At 43.1% G+C, this 20,508-nt stretch overlaps 1 protein-coding gene and 1 pseudogene across 1 annotated transcript in view; both read left to right on the top strand.

The window, feature by feature from the left end:
• Positions 1-20,508, top strand: part of FAM129A (family with sequence similarity 129 member A) — an 87,310-nt gene that overhangs the window by 51,047 nt on the left and 15,755 nt on the right. Inside the window, exons 6-10 of the mRNA XM_023754733.1 lie at positions 5,642-5,757; positions 11,945-12,049; positions 12,350-12,512; positions 15,311-15,498; positions 19,121-19,282. Of these exons, the coding sequence (XP_023610501.1) occupies positions 5,642-5,757; positions 11,945-12,049; positions 12,350-12,512; positions 15,311-15,498; positions 19,121-19,282 (734 nt within the window). The remainder of the gene's footprint in view (positions 1-5,641; positions 5,758-11,944; positions 12,050-12,349; positions 12,513-15,310; positions 15,499-19,120; positions 19,283-20,508) is intronic.
• LOC111826284 lies at positions 19,529-19,673 on the top strand (annotated as a pseudogene).

The following is a 20,508-nucleotide window of genomic DNA, read 5'->3' as shown; positions in this document are numbered from 1 at the left end:
GATATTTGGCTCTGTTGACTAATGAGTTTGCTGACCACTGACCTAGAGCAATACCATTATAATCCATCCGAGGGTCCCTGTACCTCCATGAGGTCTATGTTTTTTGTTTTTCTTGGCTTATGCCCTTTCTCTTTGTGGTAGGTCTGTGTCCAGTAACACAGATATGATTTGGTCAGGAGATGAATACTTTAGTAGCTTCCAAAATGCAATTCAGGGACTTCTAAGTAATCCTGGGGCTCGTTCTCATAAGGGTTATCATTTATAAATGGCAATAAATATTTGCTTAGGTGGGTCATGAATAAATAAGATTTTTAATAAAAACCAGAACTTATATTACCATTTCGTTAAAATGGACACCATTCATTTTTAATTCCAGTGAGGGAGTTTTGTGTTGTGTTATTTTTTTTTATTTATTTATTTATTTATTTATTTATTTATTTATGTGTGTGTGTTGTGTTATTTTTAATAATGTCATGTCACAATCCGTCTAGCCTTCAATCTACTCACTCATGAAATGAGTAGTTTGGACTAGATGATTCCTATGGTATACTCAGATTCTAGAATTATATGATTCTAAGCTTTAAGAAGGAAAGGAAAGTTAAAATAATTTAAAAACCAACACACACACATACACACACACATATGCCTGTGCTTGCATGGAAAACATGAAACCTGAATAAGGTGGTTAGATTGCAACCATGTCAGTTTCTTGATTGTGCTATTTATACTGTAGTTTTGCAAGATAGTCCCATTAAGGGAAACTGGGTGAAAGCATTAGAATATCTGTATTTTTTCTTATAAAAACATGTGAATCTACAGTTTTCTCAAAATAAAAAGTTTAGAAATAATTAAACCATCGAATGTTATAACGGGACTTTGGAAGTAAGCAGGCCTTACTTGATCCTCACACTGGCTTAAACAAGTTACCGAACCTTTCTGAAACTCAGCTGCTTTGTCAGCCTTAAAGTGGGAACAATAATTCCTACCCAATGGATTGTTGGAAGGATTCTATGAGACAGCGTGTGTGTAAGCATCTTGTACGGCTCATACTCCATGGTCATCTTCAATAAATGTTAGTTACTCTCCCCTGTGCTTCTCTCCTTTGTTTTAGGGAAGAAACTAGGACAGTCAGCCTTGCTGTAGCTCTCCTAGAAAAGACACATGACCTGAAGCGAAAGATAGTTCAGAAGCGTACATTAGTGAGATGAACCCCATAGCACTGTAGTGAGTAACGCTGTTACATAACTTCTGCAAATCACCAGGCAGATCAGCTAACACGGTTTGGTGTGGCTGACCGATAAAATAACAAGGCAGCTTCCAAACCCAGCTTGAGTCGGGGAATCCTGACAAAGGAGCCGGTGAAAATCCAGGATGAATACATGGGCCTTGGAACGCTGGTGTTTCATCGGACTCAGACATGTTGTAAATCTGTTTCAGTGGAAAAAGCAAAAGCGATTTCTCTCTGGCTGGTCCCCTAAATAACTGTCCCCATGGGGCCTAGAGCAGCTTTCCTTCCCTCGAAAAATCCTTAATCATGTCTCCCGAGTATGAGTTTTCCAGGCAGCTGCACAGATGAGAAGGAGGGAGAGACGAGGGAGAGATGAAGGAGAACAGACGTGTGCTGGTCCTGAGGATGTGATTGTTGATTGAACGGCCAAGATGTGTCTCCCACATGTTTTCCTAAAATGTTTAGACTTTCCCAGGGCTCCGTCCTTGCCCCTGTCCTGATGAATGTTTTTATCAGTGAGATGGTGAGGAACACAGAAGGCAACCCTGCCAAATTTTTTATGATACCAAGGTGAAAGGGAGTTTGGGGACAGAATTACAGTTTTTAAATAATTTTGGCAGGTTCTGAGCTGATCACAGCAACCTGTAATTTAATAGAGGTGATGTTAAAACCTGTACTTCAAAATCAAAAGCAAAGTACAGGTCAGGGAAGGCTTAGATTGAGAAGGGTTGTTGTTGTTTTTAATGAAAAACAGGTATAAGGATTGTATTTGACTATAGAAAGGTATGATTCAACAGTATGATGTGTTTGTAAAAAAGAGGTTAGAGACCTGAAAAAGGAAAATAATCCTCTACCTTACATAATTTGCATTAGTAAGACAATACTTGGTGTGCTATATTCATGCTGGGGCCAAATTTAAGAAAGATATTGATAAATTGGAATTGGTCACTAAGGGAAAGAAGGAAAAAGAAGGATCAAATTAAAAATCCAAAAACTACATTCTTTAAAGAATGGTCGAAGGAAAATAAGGCTATTTAGCTGTCTTTTACAGTAACCATATGGAAGAGGAATAAACATCTATTTTGCTCTGAAGGACAGAAATGGGATTAATGAGAGAGAGAGTTCATGGAAACAGATTTTGGCTCAGTAGAAGGAAATCTTTTCAAATAATTAGAGCAGTTCAGTGAAAATGACTATTTCATTTAAATTGTGAGCTTCCTGTCACTGGAAATATTCAAGCTAAGGCTGGATGAGTGTCTGTCTGGAATTCTGAAGGCTCCCAGCATTGAACAAGAGCTTGGGGTAGGTGACCTTTAAGACCACTTCTAACTCCCAGGGTCTATAATTTAAGTAAGCATGAATGCCAAGGTCACTTATGACATGCCAGAGCCACTTTTTCAGCTCTTGGCTCTGATTTGGACCAGCTGTGTGACCTTCTGCTAAGAACTGAACCATTTCTTCTTCCAGTTTCCTCATCCATAACATGAGGGAGCTGGATCGAATGATGTCTGAGTTCTCCCCGGCACATCTGTCCCCTGAAGCACCCTCATGATGACAGTGTGTTGGGAAAGTAGAGTTCGAGCTGATAGCTGCCATTTGTTGAAGTCCATTTGCAGGGAGAAGGCTTTTAAAAACCAAAAACCATTGTTGATTGTGGGGCTATTGAACTAAAGTCTCAATTGCTTGTTGGCAAGAGAGTGGATGATTGTGATCCTAGAATTTGTTCCCATGAGACCTGTGGCAGGAAGTCGATCAAATAACTGATAATCTGGTTCCTCTCAAGCACCTGTACTTTCTGGCCGAGTTCAGCAATGCCTCTGCAAACAACTTGAGAGAAATGAAGATCATATTACCATTGCAATAGAGTTCTATTTTGCAAAGCAAACCTTTGTTCTTTATTTCCTCAATGATCTGGCTGTTGCTGTTGAGCTTTGTTTATAATCCTAAGAGCCAATATCCATAAAGCAACTTATCATGTGGCAGAGACTGTTCTTAAAGTTTTATATAAATTAATTTAATCAGTTTATAAACTGAAAATCTAATGACGAAGCAATAGATTAGATCCTTTCCCCTATGATAAAAGGGTAGCTAAGATCCATTAAAGTCTGTCTTCATGGTAAAGAGTCCAGAATTCAGATACACACCCTCATTCTTTTAAGCCTCAGTACTGATGTTCAATTACTTTAATTTCCTCTGTGGTCCATTTGATTAACAATACTTTCCTTCTCTGCCTATAGTAAGGTGTGCTAGCCTCCACTGCTACTACATCCTAGCTCTTCCATTTATTCTTTGACTATTCTCTGACTCACACATTATTGTCTCAAATCCCATTTCCTCACTTATTTTCCCTCCAAAGATCTTTAAAAATGGGGGTGTCATTATTTGCTCTGACGTAGATATAAAAAGTATGGACAGGCCCTGGACAGGTAGCTCAGTTGGTTGGAGCGTTGTCCCAATGCACCAAGGTTGTGGGTTCAATTTCTAGTCAGGATACATATAGAAGGCAACCAATGAATGCATAAATGGGAGGAACAACAAATCTCTCTCTCCCACTCTCTCAAATCAATAAATTTAAAAAAAATTTAAGTATGGACAGGATTTCAAATACCTCCTCCACTTACTGAGATCAGCAGGGGAAGAAATAAGTAAATGTATGCTTATTGTAAGGATGGGAGAATTTAAAACTCCATTCCCAGGCTCTCGGGTCTGGCAATACTCACTCCATCCAAGTACCACATTTTGTTCCATCTTTTTGTTTCCTTAGGTTGGAAATGAAAACAGCTGTTAGAAATAAGAGCACATGAGTCAATCTTGAATCTCAATGTGATAATTACAGTTTCCGTCTCAATTGGTAGAGCCCCTCCCAGTGTCCTGAGCCCAGTATCACAGCCCCCTTGCTGTCAGTTTTACATACCAAGACCTTAATTGTTGTTTTACAAGCTTTTAAGATTAAACACTAAATCAGTTGCCAAACCAGAAAAAATAACAAGGAAGAAAATACTTCAATTTAAAAACTTGATTCTTAGGACATGGCGCTTTTTTTTTCTGATTTAGATTTTGACCAAAATCTCTATGTTGATATAAGAAATGTCAGTTACTGTTTCACATTTTTGAAGATGGAGCTTCTGGACTTCTTGGCACCCTCCCTGTGAAGAATTTTGCTTGAATTCTTTCCTTCCTTCCTTCCTTCCTCCCTCCCTCCCTCCCTCCCTCCCTCCCTCCCTCCCTCCCTCCTTCTTTCTTTCTTTCTTTCTTTCTTTCTTTCTTTCTTTCTTTCTTTCTCTCTCTCTCTCTCTCTCTCTCTCTCTCTCTCTTTCTTTCTTTCTTTCTTTCTTTCTTTCTTTCTTTCTTTCTTTCTTTCTTTCTCTTTCTTCCTTCCTTCCTTCCTTCCTTCCTTCCTTCCTTCCTTCCTCACCCAAAGATTTGTTGTTGTTGTTGTTGTTGTTGTTGTTGTTGTTTGATTTTAAAATGAGACCAAGGGAGAGAGAGAAACATGGATCAGGATGATGCTCTAACCAACTGAGCCACCCAGCCAGGGCCTGCTCGGACTCTTTATAGAGGCGATGCCTTGAATTTCATTTTCTCTTTCCCACGTTCCTGAGGTTTAGAACCTAATAAGCCAATCTCAAAAGAGTCATCCACAACCTATTAATTGATTGTGACCTTTCAGAGCAGATCGGTCCTCTTTTAGTTCTGTTCAGTCCCCGTATGACCCACTCAGTCCTTGACTGCCTAAGGCTCTCAAAGTCCCCCATGAATCAGCTGACCAATCTAAGATTGCCCTGCAAATGCAGAACACATTGTGACCTACACAGAGAGAAGCAGGAGGCAAGAAACCAGGCCCTTTGAATTGCTTCACTTTGCCCACTTTATTTCTCATTCTACAATTTGATTTCTTTGTTGTGAGATGATGTTATTTTTATAATTCATTTCCCTGCTAAGATATCTATAATTTTCTGTTATCATTGTGGACAAGAGCTGGTTTTATGTGTTGAAAATTGTTTTGGTCAGTTTGGAGTGCTGTAACAAAAATACCATAGTCTTGGAAGTCCAAGATAAGGTGTTGAGGTAGGTCGTGTACAGCCAGCAGGTGCCTAGGTGCCTGAGAGAGGGAAGCAATGAGAGAGAGAGAGAGAGAGAGAGAGAGAGAGAGAGAGAGAGAGAGATGCTTCTAGTTCTAACCAGTACACTCAGTAATTGATAGAATTAATCAGCTAGTCTGTTGAGCAAGTAACGTGATCTGTACCTGCAAATGAACTTTGAATTCAGTACTTGCTTAATTTTTCTGTGTCCCATAATTCTGCTCCTTATAATATTCAGGTAATGCTGGGTTTCTGAACCATTACGCTTAAAGAACCACGGACAGATGTAAAATATTTTTCTTTGCTAAATGTTCTTACCTCTTTCTTTTAGATTACATGAAGCAGACAACGTTCGAAGCCCAAGCCTTTTTAGAAGCCGTGCAGTTCTTCCGACAGGAGAAAGGCCACTATGGCTCATGGGAAATGATGACTGGGGATGAAATCCAGGTAACACGGAGCTCAGAATTTTGAATCTGGTTTTCTGTCTGGGAGGTGGGAGGCCAGGGTCATAATAAACAATCAAATGAAGAAAGTTATAAGACTGGGAAGATGTGGAACCAAAGACCATTTCTCTCATTGTCTAGAACAGTGATGGCGAACCTATGACATGCGTGTCAGAGGTGACACGCGAACTCATTTTTTTGGCTGATTTTTCTTTGTTAAATGGCATTTAAATATATAAAATAAATATCAAAAATATAAGTCTTTGTTTTACTATGGTTGCAAATATAAAAAAAATTTCTATATGTGATATGGCACCAGAGTTAAGTTAGGGTTTTTCAAAATGCTGACACGCCGAGCTCAAAAGGTTCGCCATCACTGGAGAAGCTTTTGGTCAGCACCCACTCCGAAGACCACCAGACCAGACATGAGCTAGGGCAGCCAAAAACTGCAAGGGCAATGGGAAGAACTACTTCTACTTTTTTGTATAAAAATGATTATTCTTTCAGATGACCTTCTGCTTCCAGAGGAGAAGTAAATGTGAACAGCATGGTTGAGTGCAAAGTGTGGTGGGGATTTTGGGCAGCAGACGTGGGTTAGTTCAATCTTGCCAAGTTATTTAACCTCTTTCAGTCTCAGGTGACTCTTCTGAAAGAAAGATAATGTTTGCCTTGCAGGGTTGTAAGAATTAAATGAGATGTTTTGGGAAAGTATTTGGCACACAGTTGCCTTTATCTTTTAAATGACTTGTAAATGAAGTGATTAAAGGAGACACATTTTAAAAGCATGAGACAGTTTTCTGTATGTTTCTAGTTTGCCATTCTCTGTGGTCCAGTATAATTTTCCATGACCTTAATTAAATGCCAGACATGGGCTAAGCACCATGACTTGGTCCCTGGGGCATTGTTACAAATCTCCAAGGCAACCATGCTTCATGATGGGAGTCCGTCCTCCATAAGGACGCCAATCACAGGGCTGATTTGGCAGGAAGAGGAGGCTGGCTATGGGCCTTATTTAACTAGAGGCACACAGAGTCCATGAATGGTTTTCTTTAATTTCCCCTCATCTCCCAGAGGTGCCTCTTTTGGGGCCCAGTAAAATGTGTTATTAGGGAACAATATTTGGAAGATGCCAGATGGTGCCCTGCTTTTGTATAGTCATGAAACATCCAAAGCTGAAAACGCTTTCACATGAAGATGGAACTGTTTTTATTGTTTCACCATGTGACTCCGAATCTTCTCCTCCTCCCTCTTCTTCTTCTGGTGGATTCTAAATTCTTTTTTAAAAAAATATATTTTTTTATTGACTTCAGAGAGGAAGAGAAAGATAGAAACATCAATGATGAGAGAGAATCATTGATCAGCTGCCTCCTGTACGCCCCCTATTGGGGATTGAGCTCATAACCGGGGCATGTGCCCTGACTGGGAATTAAACCGTGACCTCCTGGTTCATAAGTCAATGCTCAGTCACTGAGCCACACTGGCTGGGCTAAATTTTTTATTCCCCACCCTGAGATTATTCAAGAACTTTCACCAATTCTTGGTTTCTGATATTTTGGGGAAGCACATCTTTTATAAATCTGAGAGGATTAAGGACCAACCATACTTATGCCAAAAATAAAACAAAAGTATAAGGGGAGGCTGAAGTACTTGACCCTGATTGGTCTGTCATATGAACAAACATATTGAATAGATGCACCAATATTAAAGTGCCCCTGTGCAATACTTTTTTATGTTCACAGCCTAATTCTATCTGTTCATCTTACCAATCTCATGAGGTGGGTAGAGCAGTTATTATTATTTTCATTTTGTAAATGAGAAAACGGAGGGAGGCCTGTAGCAATTAAGTGACTTGCCCGGTTTTTTCATTCAACAACTGTTTGTGGAGCCACCGTATGCCAGGTGCTATGCTGGGTGCCGGTGACCCAGGGATGGGCAAAGCAGAACGGTCGCTGTCCTTTGGAGCTGATGGGTTCAGGGTCACATGCTAAGGGGACAATGGCCAAGGCAATGACAGCTTCTGACTCCTAGTCCAGTGAAAGATCAGCACCAACCGAGGGAATACACTAACTCACACAATCAGTGAGCTCCTTGCTTCAGGCTGTGCCACTTGCTTCATTTTTTTTCTTTCATTTGCAATCTCATGTCAGTTCACATTCCTTCCCCATGCCATTGAGAGCAGGCACTTCATAAGTCCTTCCTGTGGGTTGACTATTGAGTCTGTTGTGTTTGCTTTTGTTGACTTTCAGCTTTTTGCTTTGGGCTGATACGTGCAGAGTGCTCTAGGGTGTGAGGGAGCTAAATGACTCATCCCCTGCCCTCTCAGTGAGGCAAGACCTACCTAGAAACATCCAGAGAACGAGGCAGCCTTCGAAGTGTGGGTGGGTGCATATGTGGGGCTGTACATATATGGGCATCTTAAAGCATCAGCAGAGAGCAGTCATAGGAAGGTGCTAATGTGGAAGTATAAAAATACCCTAAGGGGAAAAACAAAACCAATGAAAACCCCGAAAAGAGGTCGGTAAAAGCTGGAGTTAGCGCGTGACCCAAGAGGTTTGGCTCCCCCTAGAATCTGAGCATCTTTGGTGAAATCATAGACTCATAAAACGTGAGTGTTGGAGGGGACTTTCCAGATCATTTGTCCCGGACCCTCCAGGAGAGAGAAAGAACCTCCAGAGATGTTAGTTGGCGGAAGTCACAAAGCCCATCTGTGACAGAAATGCCTTTTGAGCCATGTCAGGCTCTCCCTGGAGAAGCCGTGAACGGTAATGGCTTCCAGAACTTTCCTGGGTGGGGCCTGGTGAGGGTAAGCTGCACTGTAAGCTCTTCTACACAGAGCTGGAGCAATGTCTGTCCTCAGACGCACAGAAAAAAGAGGTCGGGGGCCCAAAGCAGCTGCCCGGTAGTTGAAGGATGTGGTGTGGCGTTACTGGGTTTGAGAATATGACATCTTTTATTTAAAGCACTGGGCTTGTTTGCATTGTTTCTACTAAGAACTTAGTCATAAAATTGTTCTAACCCCCGCTACCCTAGGGGCCTGTATTCATATGTTCATCGTTGTTACACTATTATCTTCACAGTCATGACTCACACAACACGTTTGGCAGGTCCCCGTGGCCATGGTTATTTTAGGCAAGTGTCCAGGCAAAGCAGATCTCTCAGAATAACTTGCCTGACAGGCTATTAATACAGAATATTAATATAGACAAAAATACAATCGTTCCCCTTATCTGCGGTTTTGTTTTCCAAAGTTTCAGTTACCTGTGGTCAACTATGGTCTGATACTGAATGGAAAATTCCAGAAATAAACAATTCAGCCAGTGTGGCGCAGTGGTTGAGCACGGACCGATGCACCAGGAGGTCAGGGCTCAATTCCCGGTCAGGGCAGTCAGGGCACATGCCTGGGTTGCATGCTCGATGTGTGCAGGAGGCAGCCAATCAAGGATTCTCTCTCTTCATGAAAGTTTCCATCTCTCTCCCCCTCTCCCTTCCTCTCTGAAATAAATTAATAAAACATACTTATAAGAAAGAAAAAAGAAATCAGCAATTCATAAGTTCTAAATTGTGCACCATTCTGAGTCGCATGATAGAAATCTCTCACAGCCCTGCTTCATTCTGCCTGGGAGGTGAATCATCCTTTTGTCCATCGCCTCCGCATTGTACATGCCACGCTCGCATTAGTGACGTAGTAGCCACCTCCGTTATCGGATCAGTTATCAGAGAGAAAGATGAGAGAGAGAAACCACATACACATAAACTCTTTTTACAGTATATTATGATAATTGTCCTATTGTATGATTAGTGATCGTTATTGATTTCTTACTGTGCCTAATTTGTAAATTAACTTGATCACCGCTATGTATGCATTGGAAAAGACCGACTGTATCTAGGGTTCGGTGCCACCTGCGGTTTCAGGCATCCACTAGGGGTCCTGGAATGGATCCCTCCCAATAAGGGGGGACCACTCTATCTGTACAGCAGTAAATATATCTTCTACTTGTCAGCATCAATGTATCAAATGAGGTCATGAGGGAAAGCATTTTGCAGAATGTAAGGATTTTGTTATTTGGGATATTTATCATTTGCCTTTAAATGATCAGTGGGCCCGAGAAAGCAGCATTGCCACAGAATAGGGCGGCTAAAATACAGGAAAACTACCTACATTTTTTTAGGCCTTGTCCATTGGTTTCGGGGTTAGAGGAAGAGGTACAGGTGGGCTCTGCACCCAGAGGCTCTGCCCTGCCCTGTGGCCATCCCTTGGCCCTTGCCCTGGCAACTCCCATACCCTCCTCTTTTCCCCTAGATATATTTCCTTTTCAATTGCTGAAGTTATAAAATAGAACCAACTTTCTTGGAACATTACCTGGGAAAGACTAAAAGAAAACGCTAAGCCTACCCCAATGGGGCATTCCTTTACTGTGTGACATTTCCCCTTTCATGCTGATGTGCAGATTGAAATCTCTGCAAAACTTTGCAATCTGGGTAAAAAGATGAATCAGGGCAATTAATATTGTTAGGGCAATTATCTCGCAGTTAACACTTTTCAGCTGAGGTAATATTTCCCACTGATTTTAAGTTCTGGCTTCAGTCTCCTCACGCTCTTAGCTCACTCTCCCCACACTTTCATCACTCTTGGGCAGATGTGTTCCAAACAAGAACTGACTCCGTTGAGCAGGTGGGGAGCGTGGGGGGGGGGGGGGAAGGGGGAGGGTCCATGGATCATTAATTACCAACTTGAATCTCTAACTGTTGGATCTGCTGGCTTCCATGGAGTTTGCACATGTTAAGTTCCTAAAGATGCTGGTTCACCTTTTGAACTCCCCAAGAGAATGGTTAAGAAAGGTATAAACACCCCCCCTCCCCGCCCCCCAGTGAGTTACCAGGACTAGGGGAAATCCTCTCTCCATCATGCTCTTTGTTACACCACGGAGTTCCACGTCTCAGATGACGGGCCCCCACTTCCTGCATTGGCCCGAGCAGCCTTCTCTCCCAAGACCCCACCCGTGCGGGGGACTGACGGCTGGCTTGCCCACCTCCTCGCTGGGAGTGCTCCTCCTAAGTTCAGCTGGACCATCACACCCCGCTGTAGCAGCCCTGGTGAAAGGCAACTTCCAGTGAGCTCATGAGGATTTCCACCAGCATGAGGCTGGGCGATGACCTCAGAGAAAATATTTCTTAGTTAATTCCCCAAGTTTAATTTTAATTTCTGTGAGGTCGATTATTTTGGACAAATATTATTTTCAATTCATAGTGCAGATGTCAAATGATTCTGTACTTTTGTGCCTGCCTCCATTCCCCAAATGACTTGTGTTGGGGGTTTTTTTGTAAATCTTGGTCTGCAGCCGGATGCAGTATCGAGAGTTGAAAGCTGAGCTGTGAGCCTTGAGAGATGCAGGGCAACGTGAATTCGAACAATCAGGCAGCTCCAAGTGGAGGGTATGGGGATGTAAAGAAGAGGGGCCGGTGTACTTGGAGTATGATGTGGGGACCTGTGGAATCCCGCTCAGATTCAGAAGAAACAATTTCATTGAACCAAGCAAAATGCTAGAAGAGACTTGGGAGCACTTTTAAAAATCACCTTGAAAATGTTAGACACGTCCTCCCCCCAACACACACTTATATGCTGCTCATCCCACAAATGTCTAGTTATTCCTAATGTTTGTGACTCCCTTCTTTTTCTAAACTTGAAAGAGAATGGAGGTGGGGTTCAGGGAACAGTGAAGTCAAAGAGCGTGAAGACACTTCGAACCCGAGGGAGTCTGAGGAGGAACGATGGTTTGGGGGATACAGACAAGAGCTCAAGCCACCACGACCAAGCCTGTCCTCTTCACAGTTTTCCTAAGGATGCCCTTATCCAGAATTGAAGTGTCCCCTCTCTTCCCAAATGCGTTAGCTTCTTCCGGTTTCCGACAGGAGAAGTTTGATTTGAGGAATTTGTCCTTTCTGATGGGGAAACATTAGCAGACGTTATAGTTCCTTGTGGATGTTTATGAATGTTTGCCCTCTGAGGTTGTCTTCATTGACCCAGAATGAAACTGTTAACCTAGCAGGTTTCATGTAGCTCAGGACAACCCCCTCCCCCAATGCAGCTGCGATGGGGATGGCCAGTTGTGACATCTTCGGTTGGCGTGATGCTCAGTGTTTGCCGTTACCAACTAACGGACGGGGGGCTGTCTTCCTCTTCTGCTCCGCAGATCCTGAGTCACATGGTGATGGAGGAGCTGCTGCCAACCCTCCAGGCAGACCTTCTGCCTAAAATGAAGGGGAAGAAGAATGACAGGAAGAGGGCCTGGCACGGGGTAAGTGATGGCATTGCTCGGTGCTCCTCAAAAGACGCATTCCTGTCCCTTCTCTTTTTAGGGAACCTTTTTCTTGTTTAAAAGCTAATTCCTTCCCTGGCCTACGTCAAGTCTGCTCAGTCTCACTGAAATGAGGACTAATCCGAGCAGACTCTAGCTTGGAAAGAAACATTCGAACGAATGTGTGCGCAGTCTTGTTGACGTTGTGGTCATCTGTGATGAGCCCTCCCCCCTGTCCTTGACTCCGTCGGGCTCTGACACACCACAGAGCCCCGATTTATGTGTTGACCCCTGTCGCAGCTCCTCGAGGAGGCCTACAACCTGGTTCAGCAGCAAGTTTCAGAGGGATTAAGTGCCTTGAAGGAGGAATGCAGAGCTCTGACCAAGGGCCTGGAAGGAACCATCCGTTCAGACATGGATCAGATCGTCAACTCAAAGAACTTCCTAACTGGGAAGATCAGAGGTCAGTGGACATTATCCACGTTCCTGCCAAGGACATAAGCTGTGCATTGCGGGTTGCATCGCACCCACATTGCATCCTGACCGGGAATCAAACCGTGACTTCCTGGTTCATAGGTTGACGCTCAACCACTGAGCCACACCAGCTGGGTGCAAGTCATTTTTAGAAATCAGAGATTGTTTTATATTTGAATAGTTAGAAGTCATGGTTTCAGAGGAGAATTAAAACGAGGGGATGGGGAAGAAGTGGTAAGGGTTGTAATAGGAGCCTGCTTAGAGGTGCTGTTCAGGGCCTGGCCCTCCCCTGGAAACTTCAGTGAAACCAGCGGGAGGAAACTTGGCGTCTTGCCTCGTGGGAGGGGGAGGGGGCTGTGTATTCTGATGCCACCTGCACCTCCCCTGTTGTGGCACTTGTTGGCTTATGACTCATGTTCATGATCATTCTGAAATTTCCATGACATGCATTATATGTCTTCTCTCAAAGTTAGTTGATAAAGAAATCATTATTCTCCTGGCAGACAAAGTTGCATTTGGGTATCAAGCAAGTCATTTTTATTTTATTTTTTAAAATAGATTTGCATTGATTTCAGAGAGGAAGAGAGAGGGGGACAGAGAGAGAGAGAGAGAGAGAGAGAGAGACATTAATGATGAGGGAGAATCATTGATCAGCTGCCTCCTGCACACCCCCTACTGGTGATCGAGTCCACAACCCAGGCTTGTGCCCTGACCGGGAATCAAACCGTGACTTCCTGGTTCATAGGTTGACGCTCAACCACTGAGCCACACCAGCTGGTGCAAGTCATTTTTAGAAATCATAGATTGTTTTATATTTGAATCATGCCATTGGGTGAAGGTTTTTTCCCTAGTAGTTCTATGACCTGCTTAATATTTCATATCCCAAATATTTACAAGTTTTTCATAATATTAATAGTATTGGTCATCTTAGATTCTCAGAAAAAGAGGCAGTATGACCCTCCACACTTCTGTGAATTAGTTCTGAGAATTGAAATAAGAATGTGACCATTATTGGCACATAACTTGTAAGCAAGTTATGTGCCAATAAAAACTTAAATAGACTTGAAGTTCTGTTTCTGCATATGAGGACGTGACCTTGGTCAAGCCATCTAATATCTGCAGGCCTCTATTTTTCCATATGTAAAATGGAGAATTGGCCATTCAGATGAGTGTATACTTCCCTCTTCAGTTCTGTGATGCAATGACAAGGCCATGTGACTTACCTAGCTCCTCAGAGCTAGCGTTCCAGTCCATGGAGCGAGTTCAGGCCTCTTCCAGCTCAGGTTTCCTTCACGGGATCACTGATTCCAAACCTGGCCAAGCATGAGAATTACCTTAGCCCCCTGGTCGGCAAACTGCGGTTCGCGAGCCACATGCGGCTCTTTGGCCCCTTGAGTGTGGCTCTTCCACAAAATACCGACTTCTGCGCATGGGCCACGAAGTTTCAATCGCACTGTATGTGCGCGCCCGCACGTGGTATTTTGTGGAAGAGCCACACTCAAGGGCCAAAGAGCCGCATGTGGCTCATGAGCCGCAGTTTGCCGACCACTGCCTTAGCCCTTAGCAACAACAACAAATAATAATAATACAGATCTCCATGGCCCAGCCAGACTTCCTAAAGCAGAATCGTTACTATGCTCTTCCTCGTCTAAATCAAAGGGCAGCATTTGCCTCTGGGAAGTGGGAGCATGGTTATATTTTTTCCATCTTTCTTTCTTTCTTTCTTTTTTTAAGTATATTTTTATTGATTTCAGAGAGGAAGAGGGAGAGAGAGATAGAAACATCAATAATGAGAGAGAATCACTAATCCATTGCCTCCTGCACATCCCTCACTGGGGATCGAGCCCACAACCGGGCATGTGCCCTGACCGGGAATCAACTGTGACCTCCTGGTTCATAGGCCGACGCTCAACCACTGAACCACACCGGCTGGGTTTCCCATCCCTCTTACAGATTTTTGTGCTCTCTACGTTTTTGTCACTGCACATGTTGTACTTGATTATCAGAACAAAAAAATAATGCTTTTTTAAAAATTGGGGGTGGGAATGGGATGTGGGGGGGACAAACTGAAAGGAATTTGTTTCTATTTGCCCAAGAAATGACTGTGCTTGAGTTTTTAAAAGTCTCTGGAGAAGGCAAGAGGGGAATTGAATTATATTATATTGATTGACTCTTAGAGAAATTAATTAAAACTATAAATTGTTGTACACAAATAATTAATCATTATGTTGTACACCTGAAACTAATATAATGTTTTATGTCATACCTCAATTTTTAAAAAACCTTAATACATTTTGATTTTAGAAGGAAACTATGTATACAGGGGTGGGCAAAAGTGGGTGTACAGTTGTGAGTATGAGAAACACAGTTTGTTTCTGTATTATTATTTACTCTTGTATTATGTATTTTTCCATGTGAACAACTGTACACCTACTTTTGCCCACCCCTGTATATAGTGACAATGATTGACGATGTCTGGCATTTTCTTTTTTGTATTAGACACTGCACGCTTATAGGGACCAAGCAGAAAAATGCATTTCATCCCAGTGCAGAGGAAAGCTCGGGGGAGGGGAGACATTCTGTCTGTTTCCATTTCCAAACCACCTAATGGTTTTCTGTTCTGGTGAATGCGGCCCAGGCCTCGCTGTGCTGGTCTGTCCTGCCCTGTGAGCTTGCCTTGGCTGTTCAATGGCTCTATGGGGCAACTACCCAGCCCTGGCCTGGGTCGAGTGCCTTTGAATCCACTTTCGCCCTAAGTCACGGTTTCCTGGCTATTTCCTACCGCAGCGATGGTGGCCCAGCCCGCGGAGAAAAGCTGTGCGGAGAGCGTGCAGCCATTCCTGGCGTCTATTCTGGAGGAGCTCATGGGACCGGTGAGCTCAGGATTCAGTGAAGTGCGCTCACTCTTTGAAAAAGAAGTGGATGAACTTAGCCAGAACTTTCAGACCAGCAAAGACAATGCCCAGCTGAAGGAGGTAGGATGTGAGGCCAAGGGGTTCGGAGTGGGGCTGCCTCTTCCCTCGGGCTTTATCTGCCTTCATCTAGTCTTTTCTTCCTTCCCACCCTTCCTTCCTTCATTCAGCTGCCCTTCCAGCCATTCATCTAGTCCCCCAACCATAAAATTATTTTCGTTGCTACTTCATAACTGTAATTTTGCTACTGTGATGAATCGTCATGTAAATATTATTTTCGTTGCTACTTCATAACTGTAATTTTGCTACTGTGATGAATCGTCATGTAAATATCTGATATGCAGGGTGTATTTTCGTTGTTACAAATTGAACATAATTAAAGCATAGTGATTAATCACAAAAACAATTATATATGTGTAAAACAATTATATATATGTAATTATATATGTGTTTTCCGATGGTCTTAGGCGACCCCTGTGAAAGGGTCGTTTGACCCCCAAAGGGGTCGCGACCCACAGGTTGAGAACCGCTGATCTAGTCTGTCTTCCATTCATCCAACAACCCATTCATCCATCCATCTACCTGATTTCCTTTCTTGATGGTTTCTAGTTGCAAAAACAATAATGAATCACCCATACCCACCCAATCCTAGCCCACCCCTAGCTCCTATACCACCTCCCCTCCCAACTCCCTGAATTAACTAATACAAGTAGCTTAGAATGTGTTTACACATACTTTTCCCTTGTTCATACAAATATATATGCATACAGTCTCATTTATATAAATGTTGTTTGTTGCTAAAAATATAGATTCATGACATAAACCAGTGTTTCTCAAAGCGTGGTCCCTACATCATCAGCAGCAGCAGCAGCACCTGGCTGTTAATATGCAAATTCTCAGGCCTTCACCAAAGATCTGCTGAGTCAGAAACTCTGGGCAGTGTGTTCTAGGAGACCTCCAGAGGCCCTGGTGCACCCTAAAGGGTGACAGTCACTGACAGACATGACTGGTCAACTTGGTTTTACACTTGACACATGATGGATATCTGTGCAAGTCAGTGGATAAGATCAGACACGTCTCTTCCTTTTCCTTTCTTATTTCTCTGTGCATACACACACGTCATTGTAGATAAACAAGATCATTTTGTATATATTCTGAGGTTTCTTATCGCAGCCTTCTTTTTAAACTGGCCTTTACTTTTCCATCCTCCCCCACACCTCCCACCTTCCCTCAAGTATCTAGTGCAGGGGTGGGCAAACTTTTTGACTCGAGGGCCACAATGGGTTCTTAAACTGGACCGGAGGGCTGGAACAAAAGCATGGATGGAGTGTTTGTGTGAACTAATATAAATTCAAAGTAAACATCATTACATAAAAGGGTACGGTCTTTTTTTTTTTTTTTTAGTTTTATTCATTTCAAACGGGCCGGATCTGGCCGCGGGCCGTAGTTTGCCCACGGCTGGTCTACACCATAAGCTCTACTAACTAGCCCTTACCTTCCATTAGTTTGCCCCATATGTTTACCATCCCACAGTTTGTGCCCTTAGAAACCTACGGCTGGAACACCTCAGCATGTGCCATTCTGAAATTTTCCCACGCTTCTATAGCATATAAAACACACACATTCATGGGCTACTTGTTGTGATTGCTTGGTCTTAGAAAAAATGGGATTATGTTGTATAGACTGTTTATCAGGATTCTTATTCAAAAATGCCTCATGAAACTATTTCCAATTTAACTGTTGTAGCTCCAAGTCGTTCATTATAGTGGCTGCATAATATGTCATGTGTGATTTATTCAACCATCCAGATGTTGCTGGCATGGAACAAAGCTATGATAAATAACCTTATTAAAATATTCTTGCATGTTGATGCTTTCCTTTCTAAGGGATAGATTCCTAGGACAGGGTTTCTAGGTCGAAAGGTAGGCTCATTCCTCATGGTAAGACGCTGCCATTTGCGTTCCCCAAAAAGGATTTAAAATTTACATTGCCGCCCATTGTGTGTGGCAGAGGACTTTCTTCCTCATATTCCCATCGGAGATAAGCGTTATCACTTGTTTAAACTTTGGCCAATCTGCTTGGAGCAAAGTGGTGACCCATGTTTCCTTTCTTGTCTGCCTAATCGACGTGTCTTAAAAATAGTCACATTGCATAGTGTGTGACGAGGGGCAAGTTCTACGGCGTGGTTTTGATAATTAATTCCACGTTAGTGGAGCTCTCTGTAACTCCCTTCTCAAAGGGAGTAATATTTTCCCATTACAAACACCAAGAGAATGGGATTTATTTATTTATTTGTTTGTTTATTTATTTATTCCTCACCTGAGGATATGTTTTTATTGATTTTAAAGAGAAAAAGAGAAATCGATGTGAGGGAGAAATATCAATCGGTTGCCTCCGACATGCACTCTGAACCCATAACCCTTTGGTGCAAGGGATAACACTCCAACCAGCGGAGCCATCAGGCCAGAGCTGGGCCGTCTTTAAATTTCTGCTTAGAGAAATCTCAAAATCGAGATTTTTTCCTCTTTCCTGTGACCTGAAAGTGAGACAGTATATCCTATATAATTCACACTCACCCCTGTACTCCCCAAATCTCTTTAGGTGTCCATTTTCAGCATCTTTCTACCTGTCTTGTTTATTCTAGGTCTCCAATATTCAACTTTAAAAATTAATTTTAAATAAGCTTGGGAATTAAAATGCATTCTGTTGGCAACAACAGCCATAGTGTCTGAGTGTGTTGATAACCCTTAGGGTCTCTAGGAGATGGGGTCTGCTGCCATCCTCTGCTGGAAGCCTCATTGGCCAAGTCATCACTTGTGCAAACTAGAGGAGGAGGAGGAACCCCAGTTTTTACAACTGGATACCTCTCCCAGGCCAGGCCTCTTCCTACCACCCACTCCTTACCCACTAGCACCATGGAGAACCGACAGCAGAGGGAAGTCCCCTATGCACTGACAGAGCCTCAGAAAACTGTGGGGACTGTGGCTTTATATCCAGGAGTCGGGGGGGCACCCTGACCTCTCTGGGATTGTCTGTCATTAAAGAAGGCTGTGGGGGCTTATGAGCCCAGTCACAATTCCATGTGCAAAAGGACCTACTTGCCTAGCTCTGGAATTCTGGAAGTGGGAGCTGGGAGCCAGTCCATCAAGAGCGTAAGAAGACTGGAGCTCTGAGTGCATCCCTGGCCCCTCCCATCGGCCAGTTGGTTCTTCTCCCGGCCTCTTCCTAGCAACAGAGCTGCCCCAGGGACCCACTGAAGGAAGACAATTGAAGATGTCACAGATGTAGTGATCTGAGAAGTGGTTCACTCTAAAGACATACATTTGATTGTTTGGAATTTATAGAATACTAGAGACCCCGACATCCCCCAAGGGGGCCCGGATTGCGAGAGGGCGCAGGTCAGGCTAAGGGACCCTACCAGTGCAAGATAGGGGCCGGGGAGGAATCATGGGAGGGCTCCAGGGTGTGTCTGGCCTGTCTCACCTAGTCCCAATCAGCCCAACCCCAGCAGCAAGCTAACCTACTGGTCAGAGCATCTGCCCCCTGGTGGTCAGTGCATGTCATAGCGACTGGTCAAACAGTTGAACAAACAGACACTTAGCATATTAGGCTTTTGTTATATAGGATTGTGTAATATTGTTCCTACGTCTGAATGGTTTAATTTTTTTCCTTCAACCAAACGCAGCATCTGGACCATCTTATGAATCTCCCACTGGATTCCGTGAAGATGGAGCCTTGTTATATCAAAGTCAACCTGCTCCAGGAGCGCTTGCAGGATCTCAAGAGCCGCTTCAGATTCCCTCATGTGGATCTGGTGGTGCAGCAGACACAGAACTACATGCAAGAGGTGGGTGCCCACAGGGGCCTCCTGGGGATGAGGACGGAGCCAGCAGGGAAGCAAGCTCAGGCAGATGGGACTGGCGTGCTTGCAGCCAGGAAGCATGGCCATTGCCTTTGTCATCGTATCTGTCCTTCTAGCTGGCTTCATCTTCCCTCCATGTCATAGAGTAGAAACATCATAGATTAAAACACCATGGAGTAGAAACATCCAGGGAAATAAAGTGGCATTAATGAATAATTATTTGGTTTGTCAACCCCCTGGCAATGGGCAAGGAGACACCTGATTGGTGGTGTTGCTCTTATATCAGCCAGGGGCAAAGCAGATGTACAGTCCTTAGTTCATCCTAGCTTGATGCCTATGTCGGTGGCCAGAGCTGTTTCATGCCTGAGGCACATAAAAAAATTTACTTGGTTTGTCAAATCAGTGCTTCTAACCGTGGCTGCACATTAGAATCACCTGGGGAACTTTTAAGAAATACTGATGCCTAGGCCCCACCTCCAGTGATTCTGATTATATATATATATACATATATATGTATATATTAATTATTTTCTAATTATTCAAAGTATATCTATAATTCAATAATTTTTAAAATTTTAATATTTTAAAATGTTAAAAATAATTTAATAATTTTTAAACATATATTTTTATTGATTTTTTGGAGAAGGAGAGAGAGAGAGAGAGAAACATCAATGTGAGAGAGAAACATGGATCGGCTGCCTCCTGCATGCCCCCTACTGAGGATGGAGCCTGCAGCCTGAGCATATGCCCTGACAGGGAATTGATCCGGCAACCTTTCGGTGCATGGGATGACACCCAACCAACTGAGCCAAACTGGCCAGGGCTATCTATATTTTAATAATTTTTAAAGATTTCCCCTACTCATTTCCACTGCTTCTAATATGTGTCCAGGATTGAGATCCACTGGCTTCAATTAATCCCCTCACCTAGAACCAATCAGTCACTCATAGCTTCCTATTTGGATGTCTTGTGTTTTTTTTGATAGGCTCCTTGTTTCCCTACGAGGAACAGGAATGAATAGCACAGACTCTTCCATAGTATAGTGATTCATCAATGAAGAGAGGGTGTGCTCATTGAAGCCGTAAGAGCACAATTCTGTTTTCCAGATTTTCCAGGGAAGCTTATGGGGCTGAACACTCTGCCAGATCCCACGTTAGGGAACTGAAAGGGACACAGAGTCTCAGATAAATTCACTCCCATGTTGAGAATGC

The sequence above is a fragment of the Myotis lucifugus genome, unplaced genomic scaffold, assembly GCF_000147115.1.
Source record: "Myotis lucifugus unplaced genomic scaffold, Myoluc2.0 scaffold_65, whole genome shotgun sequence".
In the NCBI taxonomy this organism is placed as follows: Eukaryota; Metazoa; Chordata; class Mammalia; order Chiroptera; family Vespertilionidae; genus Myotis; species Myotis lucifugus.
This window is presented reverse-complemented; position numbering and strand designations above follow the sequence as displayed.